Raw genomic sequence first — 10,991 nt, 5'->3', positions numbered from 1 at the left:
ATACCATTTGTCAATCAAACCAGAGATTAGAACCTGGACAACCAGGCAAATGATCAAGGAAGCAGAGGGGTTTGTCGTCTGGGAATGCTCTATCGTGGTATAAAATTTTGCTGCTGACTTGAAGTTATGTTTGTACACCCACTATCTAATTATTCACAATAGTAGGAAGGTAGAAACCATTCAAAGTTACGTGAGTACATGAATGTTTATGCAAAGTGTGACATTCATATATTACCCAGCCAAAAAAAAAAAGCTTGTGATATTGACAAATGCTATGGACATGAATGGACCTTCAAACCAGCATGTTTTATGAAATAAACCAAACACAGAAGCACAAATATTGTATGATTCCCTTTATATGAAGTACTTAAAATGAACAAATTCATAGATATGGAGTGAAAGAGAGATCTCTTGGAGGTAGGAAGAACGGATAATTAGGAGTTACATAATCTGTACAGAATTTTTTTGTTGAGAATGATAAAAAAGTGTGCCAGTAAGGGGTGGTGACTGCACAACATTGTGAATATATTTAATGTTACTGAAGTATATACTCATGGATGGTTAAAATGATAAATATGATGCATGTTTATGTGTATTTTGTCACAATAAAAAAGATTTCAGTAGTAAACTCTTCGTGGGTAATTTGGACAGAAAAGCTATAGTAGATGTGAGTTGCTGAATTCAGACTGGAGGTAAAGATACTAAGGAGATGAAGGAAGGGTGAGGCCAGGAGTTGGATAACCTTGCAGCAGCAGCAGCAGCCTCTCTTCCTGCTGTTTGTCTACCCTCAGGGGCAGCACCTGTGCCATCAGCAGGCCTCATGCATGGAACACACGGAGGACACCAACCACACTGGACCCATCCACTTCCACTTCCGCCCCTTCTCCAAACTTCCTGAGGTACAGCTGTTGATTTTTGTGGCCTTCCTGGCTATGTACCTGGTCAGCATCAGTGGCAATGTGTCCATTTTCCTCACCATCTGGGTCAGTCGTTGTCTCCACACTCCCATGTATTTCTTCCTGGCAAACCTGGCGGCGCTGGAGACCTTCTATTCTTCCACCATTGCCCCCCTGACTCTGGCCAGCATCCTGGCTGCAGAGAGCACCCTGGTCTCCCTGCCTGGCTGTGGAGCCCAGATGTTCTTCTTCATCTTCCTGGGCAGCGCTGACTGCATTCTGCTGGCTGTCATGGCCTATGACCGGTTTGTGGCCATCTGTCACCCTTTGCATTATAGCCTCATCATGAGCTGGAGGCTGTGTGTCCGGCTGGCTCTGGGGTCTCTGTTGCTGGGGTTCGTCTTGGCCATGCAGCTGACTGTGCTCATCTTCCAGCTCCCCTTCTGCAGCAGCAAGGAAATCAGCCTGTTCTACTGTGATGTCCTCCCTGTCATGAGACTGGCCTGTGCGGACACGCGGGTCCATGAGGCCACTCTGTTTGTGGTCAGCGTCATCGTCCTCACCGTCCCCTTCTTGCTCATCACTCTGTCCTACGTCTTCATCGTGGCTGCCATCCTGAAGATCCGCTCTGCAGAGGGGAGGCGCAAGGCCTTCTCCACTTGCTCCTCCCACCTGACTGTGGTCCTTCTCCAGTATGGATGTACAAGCCTCATCTACTTGTGCCCCAGTTCCAGCTACTCTCCTGAGAGGGGCCAGGTAGTGTCTGTGGTCTACACATTCATTACCCCATTGCTGAACCCTTTGATCTACAGCATGAGGAACAGAGAGCTTAAGGATGCTTTGAAGAGAGTAATGATGAGGTTCTTGCTACTGTAACCTCCCTGAGCTCCTCTGAGTGTTCCTCTACAACACCTCTGGGTAGAATGAAATGAGTAGGCTATTGGGAAGATAAAGAGGGAAGAGCTAAACATCACTGGTTTTATATTGTTATTTTTCCTGCTTACATAATTTTCAAAAAATCATTTTTTTTTTCAGATTCAGATCTTCATTTACAGGACAGGGATTAAAATCCTTGCAGTATCTAAATTCTGGGGGTAGTTATGAGGATTAAAACATATGTTAGGTGAAAACTCTTTGCAACTTTTAATGGTAAATATAGCAGTGAATGTCATTTCATTCTTCATCATCCATTTAAAGTCTGTGACCTGTCTTAGATTTATCTCCAGATGTATTTTTAGGTTGTCAGTAGACCCAAATATTACACTTCCAAGCAGGGAAAAACAGGAGTAAGAGCAAGTTGAATTGGTGTCATCTCAGCCACTATCTCATGATCCCCATTGTATAACTGTTGAGTTTGTGCCATTTTGTATTTTTCATCTTTGATCTATTTTTTAATCTTTTATCTTAATTTCTCTTCTGGAACAAAGTGTTTTGGAAAGTTCTAGAGTTTAAAAGTTTTGATAGCTTCTATTTTTCTATCTTTACACTGCATCTAGTCTGTCTTGCGTATCAGGCTCTGACTATACCACTATGCCTCTAAAATGCTGTCCCTGTCCTTGTTCATTACCCTCCCTAAACACTCTTGCTTATTTTTTTCTCCTCATTCTGTGCTATGATCCATCTCCAGGTCTTTGGGCATACAAGGAGAAGTAACATGAGCATTTCTGAAGGAAGGAACAGAATGCACACCAAAAACAGGGAATCCTCTCCTTGGGTCCTCTCCCTCTTATGCATACCTCATAGTCTATGGTTCTGTCTTTGCCTAAGTATGCATAATATAGAACAATTGTTTTGTTCACTGAGGTTCTCTAGGTAGGAGGGGAGAATGTTGGTATAAATCTGGATTCAGCTAAAACAAAGCTACTTTTGTGAAGATAAATACCAACTAGACAGTGAGAAGAGAGAGTGTCATTAACATGGCATGAGAAGTCTGAGTAGAATAATAAACATATTCATGGTTGTCATTTGTCTCAGGGCAATGGCATAGGCTCATAGATGGTTTACCATGTTTTTGTAGGATAGAGGAAGTTAATTGAACTACTCATTGACCATGTAGTGATTTATTCATTAACAACATTCAACAATACAATAAACAAGTATTTATTGAATCTCAATATGTCTTATGAGCTCACTTGTGGTCAGTACTTCAGAAAGTATAGATGTAAGTAAGAAGCAGATCCCACCTGGAGAAAATGTCGAGTGTGATTTAAGAAATCAGATCAGAGCAGGTGTTTTGCCTACTGGTTAAGATGTTGGTTAAGGGGCCAGCACTGTGGTGCAGCAGGTTAATGCCCTGGCCTGAAGTGCCAGCATCCCATGTGGGCACTGGTTCTAGTCCTGGCTGCTCCTCTTGCGATCCAGCTCTCTGCTATGGCCTGGGAAAGCAGTAGAAGATGGCCCAAGTGCTTGGGCCCCTGCAGCCACGTGGGAGACCTGGAAGAAGTTCCTGGCTCCTGGCTTTGGATCGGCGTAGCTCTGGTCATTGTGGCTAATTGGGGAGTGAACCATCGGATGGAAGACCTCTCTCTCTCTCTCTCTCTCTCTCTCTCTCTGCCTCTCTTCTCTCTGTGCAACTCTATGATGTCGCTCCCCGTCTTCGTGGAGGAACGACACAGGACCCTGCGTTGTTCTTTCGTCTGCTCGGCCCTCCCCGGGTTTGCTGCTGGTTCTTCCGGGTTGGCTACCGTCCCTTCCACCTCCGTTGAAGGGCGGTTCCCCCTGCCACATTCCCCACTTCCGCGGGGGAGCGGCACACCACCAGCCGGCTCTCTCGGGGGCTGCACAGGTGTTCCTTCAGATAGATGTTCCCCTTAGATGTTCCTGGTGCATGTTGTCTCTCTCCTCCTTTATAGTCTTCTTCCACCAATCCCAACTCTGCTACCCACACGCAGAGTACGCTGCTCTCCTCCAATCAGGAGCAGGTCCTACAGTTTATTGGTTGAACTGGAGGCAGCTGTGTAGAAGCTGTTTTCTCCTCTCCCAGCGCCATATTGTGGGAGAGCAGATGCATAGAATAAGTCTTAATTCCAGTAACTTAGTCTAGTCCGAGTTGCTCCTCACACTCTGACTTTCGAATAAATAAATAAAAAAAGAAAAGGTGTTGGTTAATATTCCTACATCCACTGTCCGGGTACCTGGTTCAATGCTGAGCTTCAGCTCCTGAATATACTTCCTGGTGACTCAAGTACGTGTCTTCCTGCCACCTCTTTGGGATACCTGAGTTGAGTTCCTGACTCCTGGCTTTGACCTGGCCCAGTCCTTTCCTCCATGGGTGTTTGAGAAGTGAACCTACCTATGAATTTGCTCTCTCTCTTTGGCTGTGTCTCTTTGTCTCTCAAATAGAAAAAATCAAAAGGAAAGAGAATTAAACCTACATTACACCTGGAACCAACTGATACAATACTAGGAGACATCAGAGGAGGTCAAGTGAAAGGAAGCAAAACAACTGTGGTGGGGGAAGGGAGGGTGTTTGAGCTGTGCTGTGAGAGGTCCCCTGGTCTTAAAGTGTGCATGGAGAAGCAGAAGGAGCATTTTTGAGGAGGGAACTGGAATGCCACAAGAACAATGAATCTTCTCCTTGGGAATTTATTTTCTGATTTGGAAAATTTTAAAAATTGTATACTTTTTGAAATCCTATCACATTCCCTTAAGGCAAAACCTATGACCAGAATTCATATAAGAAACTACAATTTTGTCTTCTTTTGAAAGACATATACTTTGAAAGGAACATCTTTGGTTCTTTCCTAGACACTTGCTTCCTGTCATAAGTTCTACTTTACTATTCTACTAATTCATTATCTGTCAGACACCAGTCCTTTGAAAATTAGATGTTTAGGGGCTTAGCTTAGCTGTGCTGTGGCTTAGCGGGTAAAGCCACCGTCTGCGGTGCTGGCATCCCATTTGGGTGCCGGTTCATCTGTCAGATGAACTCCTTGATTTGTAGCGTGAGGAAGAGCTCAAGGATGCTGTAAAAAAAGCAGTTGAAAGATTCTTCCTTCTCGGACACATTGAATATTTCTGGATATTGCCAGTCAAACAGCTGTTCCTACTGCTTGAACTATATACAAATCTAGAAGTTAGGGGAAATGAGATACCGAAGTGTCAGAAATTGTTGCAAGATCTCTTTCTCTCCTGTTGTTCCTATGTGTCCAAGTTTTGTCTGTGAAGCCACAACTTCTCTCTTTTTCTCTAAGACCTGCCTCCTTGTGGGGCCTGCTGGAAGGGTCAACAGGTGAGGTTTAGACAGATAAGCATTTTGTTAATGGCAGCATCTGGTCTCAAATGATCTGCATCTACATTTTAAAAAAAATATTTATTTACTTGAAAGAGTTACACAGAGGGAGAAGGAGAGAAAGAGAGAGAGAGAGATGTCTTCCATCTGCTGGTTCACTCCCCATTTGGCTGCAACAGCTGGAGCTGAATGGATCTGAAGCCAGGCGCAAGGAGTTTCTTCCAGGTCTCCCAAGCAAGTGCAGGGCCCCAAGGACTTGGCCATCTTTTTCTTTTTCCAGAGATTTGTTTATTTATTTATTATTTTAAAGTCAGAGTTACACAGAGAGAGGAGAGGGAGAGAGAGAGACAGAGACAGAGACAGAGAGGTCTTCCATCTGCTTGTTCACTCCCTAGTTGGCTGCAACGGCTGGAGCTGTGCTGATCCAAAGCCAGGAGCCAAGGTCTTCTTCCGGGTCTCCCATGTGAGTGCAGAGGCCCAAGGACTTGGGCCATCTTTTACTGCTTTCCCAGGCCATACCAGAGAGCTGGATTAGACGTGGAACAGCTAGAACTAGAACCAGCGCCCTTATGGGATGATGGCACTGCAGGCGGCAGCTTTACCCACTTCGCCGCAGCGCCGGCCCCCTGCATTTACTTTTGATTCCATTGCTCCCTGGAAACAAAAATCAATTTTTTTGCTTCTCCTAAAATTTGTTTATTTTGTTGAGTTGGCTGCTAGCTAAGATGACAAGAGTGCTAAGTTCTAGAGCACAAAGACCTCAGAATTCTTCAATGCTTCTGAAAGGGAGCTACCAGAAGAAATTGTATCATTTCGTCTTCTGGAACAGTATAGATCAACATTTCTTGAAGAGCTGGCTTACTATCAAATCCTTCCTTCCCTAGATGACCTGAAAAACATTTCATGGATAAAGGGGAGGCAAATTGACAATTCCACTTTCCTCTTGAAGACTCATAAGATCTGGGAAGTTCTAGAGTGCAGCCATATTTGTAGGGCCATGGCTTTCCGAAACATATGACCATGTGAACTCTTTCATTCTTTACATCTGTAATTTAACCCAGTGGAGACAATCTTCTGGAAACACTTTTAGGGAAATAGTTTTGTAAATGATCAATAGATAGCTTCAGGGAAGTGGTACCATAAATGCTCTTTGCCTTATAGTGGGGTTATATATGAATAAAGTCTTCATACAGTAAAAATATCATTAATCAAAAATGAATTTGGTATGCATAGCTTGCAGAATATTATAGCTTATCAACTCAGTATCTGAGGAGTATAGGTTGTTTGCCTTGGTGAACACCAGGCTGACTGGGTGTTGTGGCTTGCTGTCACCACCCAGTATTGTGAGAGAGTATTGTATCGCATACTTTCCTGTGTGCGAAATGATCAGAATTCAAAATTCAAAGTATGAAACTCACATCCAGCGTCCTATTGAATGGGGAAAAGTTAGAAACATTCACATTGAGATCTGGAACCCAACAAGGATGTCCACTCTCTCCATTTCTATTCAATATAGTCCTGGAGTCCTAGCCAGAGCCATTAGACAAGGAAAAGAAATCAAAGTGATTCAAATTGGGAAGGAGGAAGTCAAACTATCCTTATTTGCAGATAATATGATCTTATATACAGGGGATCCAAAAGACTCCACCAAGAGACTATTGAAACTCATAGAAGAGTTTGGCAAAGTAGCAGGAGATAAAATCAATACAAAAAAAAATTTGTATACAGAGAAAAACCAAGGCTGAAAATGAACTTCTAAGGTCAATCCCATTCACAATAGCTACAAAAAAAAAAAAAAAATCAGATACCTAGGGATAAGCTTAACCAAGGAAGTCAAAGCTCTCTACAATGAGAATTATAAAATACTAAAGAAATAAATAAAAGAAGACACACAAAAAAAGGAAAAAACTTCCATGTTCATGGATTGAAAGAATCAATATTATTAAAATATCCATCCTTCTGAGAGCAATTTACAGATTCAATGCAATACCAATTAAAATATCAGTCATTCTTCTCAGATCTAGAAAAAATGATGCTGAAATTAATTAGGAAACACAGGAGACCTTGAATAGCTAGAGCAATCTTATACCACATAAAAAAGCTTGAGGTATCACAATACCATATTTCAAGACATACTACAGGGCAATTATAATCAAAACAGCCTGGTACTGATACAAAAACAGATGGATAGACCAATGGAATAGAATAGAAATGCCAGAAACCAATCCAAACACCTAACCAACTAATATTTGACCAAGGAGCTACAATCTATCCCTGGAGCAAGGACAGCCTCTTCAACAAGTGGTGCTGTAAAAACTGGATTTCCACATGCAGAAGTATGAAGCAAGATCCCTATCTTTCACCTCACATAAAAATCCACTGAAAATGGATTAAAGACCTAAACCTATGACCTGGTACCATCAAATTATTAGAGAACATTGGGGAAACCCTGCAAGACATTGGCATAGGCAAAGACTTCTTTGAAAAGACCCCAGAGGCACAGGCAATCGAAACCAAAATTAACAAATGGGATTACATCAAATTGAGAAGCTTCTGTTCTGCAAAAGGAACAGTCAGGAAAGTGAAGAGGCAGCCGACAGAATGGGAGAAATTATTTGCAAGCTATGCAATGGATAAAGGATTAATAGCCAGAATATACAAAGAGATCAAGAAACTCCACAACAACAAAACAAACAACCCACTTAAGAGATGGGCCAAGGACTTAAACAGACATTTTTCAAAAGAGGAAATCCAAATGGCCAACTATCATACGAAAAAATGCTCAGGATCGTTAGCTGTCGGGAAAATGCAAATCAAAACCACAATGAGGTTTCACCTCACCCCAGTTAGAATGACTTTCATAAAGAAATCAACAAACAACAAATGATGGTGAGGATGTGGGGAAAAAGGTACTCTAATCCACTCTTGGTGGGAATGTAAACTGGTAAAACCACTATGGAAGAGAGTTTGGAGATACCTCAGAAATCCAAATATAGTTCTACCATATGACCCAGTCATCCCACTTCTTGGAATTTACTCAAGGAAATGAAATCAGCAAATAAAAGAAGTATCTGCACCCCCATGTTTATTGCAGCTCAATTCACAATAGCTAAAACATGGAATCAATCTGAATGTCCAACAACTGAAGACTGGATAAAGAAATTATGGGATATGTCCTCCATGGAATACTACACAATATTTTATACAAATGAAATCCAGTAATTTGCAACAAAGTGAATGATTCTAGAAAACATCATAGTTAGTGAAATAAGCCAGTCCCAAAGGGACAAATACTGTATGTTCTCCCTGATCTTCAAGAACTACCAGAGTACCTAAAAGGAAACCTGGAAAAGTGAAACTGACACTTTGAACACTTGAACAGCCCTTTTCATGACTGCTAAGGAACAGTTCTATTTTTCTCCTCTCCTCTCCTCTCCCCTCCCCTCCCTCCCCTCCCCTCCCCTCCCCTCCTCTTCTCTCCTAATACCATTGGTTGAGCTCTTTACCTAAAATAGAATTATTTATATGTGTTAAAGTCAATTGAAAAATATATCTTGCAAAAAACAAGAGTGAAAATAAGAGTGGGAGGAGGAAATTTGTAACTGTAAAGCTCTATAGTTCTGCACATATGCTTACAGACTTACTTCTAAGTGTGTAGTTTAAAAACTTCCTATGGGATCCCAAATCCCATTAAGCTGAGTGGTAAAAATGCCATCTCAGGTGTTAAAGTGACCAAATTAAGTATTAAAGTGATCATATAGATAGAACTAAGTGTTAAAGTGATTATATAAATAAAATCTAGTGTCTAGTAATAAGAATAGATGGGAATAAAAAGGAGAGAATGTTCCTACATGGGAAGCAGTTCACACAGCAGACTTATAGAATGATAATCGCTTTAAATAGGACTCTTACCTTAGAATTAGCCCTAAAGTCATTCTGGTCTGACTGAAAAGCCCATGAGAGCATTTCTGGCATGGAAAGCCAAAACACTGTGGCAAAAAAAATTTTCTACATGAAGGATCTCTGTGAATGAGACTCCAGTGGAAAGAAGGGGCCATCAAAGAATGATGTACTGTTCTCCTAAGGGAGGAGAGAACTTCCACTTTGCTTGTGGCCTTGTCCAAATGCTGATGGAGACTGTGGTCTCAAAAGGCTTCCATAGCCCAGGCAACTCATGGCAAGAGTCTTGGGTGATCACTGATGTCATACATAAGAGTGTTAATTGTTAAATTAATAGCAGGAGTCACTGTGAACTTACTCCCCTTGCAGGACCTCTGTCCTAAATGAGTATACTATGAGATTTAACTGTAAAGCTTGTTCTCAAACAGTTTTTTTATATTTAGTGTGTGCATGTGTGCAAATGGTTGAAATCTTTACCTGGTATAGAGTTGGTCTTCTATGTGTAAAGTTAATTAGAAATGAATCTTTTTTTTTTTTTTTTATTTTATTTTTTTTTAAAACTTTTATTTAATGAATATAAATTTCCAAAGTACGACTTATGGATTACAATGGCTTTCCCCCCATACCGTCCCTCCCACCCACAACCCTCCCCTTTCCCACTCCCCCTCCCCTTCCATTCACATCAAGATTCATTTTCGATTATCTTAATATACAGAAGATCAGCTTAGTATACATTAAGTATGGATTTCAACAGTTTGCTCCCACACAGAAACATAAAGTGAAAAATAATAGATGATTTTTTAAATGATGATGAAATCAGATCAGACCTATTGTCATGTTTAATCCCAGTGAGAGTCAAGTTGGGAATTGATAATTTCTTTTTTTTTTTTTTTTTTTTTTTTACAGAGGATCAGTTTAGTATGCATTAAGTAAGGATTTCAACAGTTTGCACCCCCATAGAAACACAAAGTGAAATATATTGTTTGAGTACTCGTTATAGCATTAAATCTCAATGTACAGCACATTAAGGACAGAGATCCTACATGAGGAGTAAGTGCACAGTGACTCCTGTTGTTGACTTTACCAATTGACACTCCTGTCTATGGCATCAGTAATCTCCCTATGCTCCAGTCATGAGTTTCCAAGGCTATGGAAGCCCTCTGAGTTCTCCGATTCTTATCTTGTTTAGACAAGCTCATAGTCAAAGTGGAGGTTCTCTCCTCCCTTCAGAGAAAGGTACCTCCTTCTTTGATGGCCTGTTCTTTCCACTGGGATCTCACTCGCAGAGATCTTTTGCCAGAGTGTCTTGGCTTAGAAATGAATCTTAATGGAGAATGGGACTGGGAATGGGAGAGGGAGGAGGAAGGGGAGAGGGAGTAGGGGTGGGAGGGCAGGTATGGTGGGCAGAATCACTGCATTCCTAAATATGTACTCATGCAATTTATACTCATTAAATAAAAGATTTCTAAAGAATTAAAAAAGAAAAAGAAAATAAGAGTCATAAGGAGTACTTAGATAAAAAAATTCAAAGTATGGTTTTTACTGAATTCTTACTGCTTTTACATCATTATAATAAATTCATAAAATTGTGAGTTGTACCATCTTATGTTTGCAACCATCTGTAGGTAAAATAGTCTTATAGATCTGAATGAAATAAGTCTTTTGTAATATAAATCAGGCTGTAGATATAAACATATAAAAAGTTGAAACTTTTACTCAATCAATGAACATAAATCCTTTTAGGATTTATGACCCAGAAACTAAAAAGCTTGAAATAAGAATAGAAACAGTTCAGTAATTGAACGAATTTTTGACAGTGAAATTCACCTATCACCATGCTTGATCTTAGCTCTCTGTAAGGAAAACAAAGACCTTTGAAACACGTAACCTTGGCTGGAGCATCTCTATGCTTTCTGGAAAGGGGAGAAGTAGGTTTCAGTCAAGGCCTCTGTTAATCAGATTTG

At 40.9% G+C, this 10,991-nt stretch overlaps 1 protein-coding gene across 1 annotated transcript; it reads left to right on the top strand.

Moving 5' to 3' along the window:
* The first annotated feature begins 533 nt into the window (after positions 1-533).
* On the top strand, positions 534-1,846 carry LOC100349897 (olfactory receptor 10V1-like). The gene has a single exon (XM_002709005.4). The coding sequence runs from the start codon at positions 825-827 to the stop codon at positions 1,770-1,772; it is 948 nt and encodes a 315-aa protein (XP_002709051.3). The 5' UTR covers positions 534-824; the 3' UTR covers positions 1,773-1,846.
* The last annotated feature ends 9,145 nt before the right edge of the window (positions 1,847-10,991 follow it).

Source organism: Oryctolagus cuniculus, chromosome 1, assembly GCF_964237555.1.
Source record: "Oryctolagus cuniculus chromosome 1, mOryCun1.1, whole genome shotgun sequence".
Taxonomy (NCBI): domain Eukaryota; kingdom Metazoa; phylum Chordata; class Mammalia; order Lagomorpha; family Leporidae; genus Oryctolagus; species Oryctolagus cuniculus.
The sequence above is the reverse complement of the archived record's forward strand: the minus strand, read 5'-3'. Positions and strand labels throughout refer to the sequence as shown.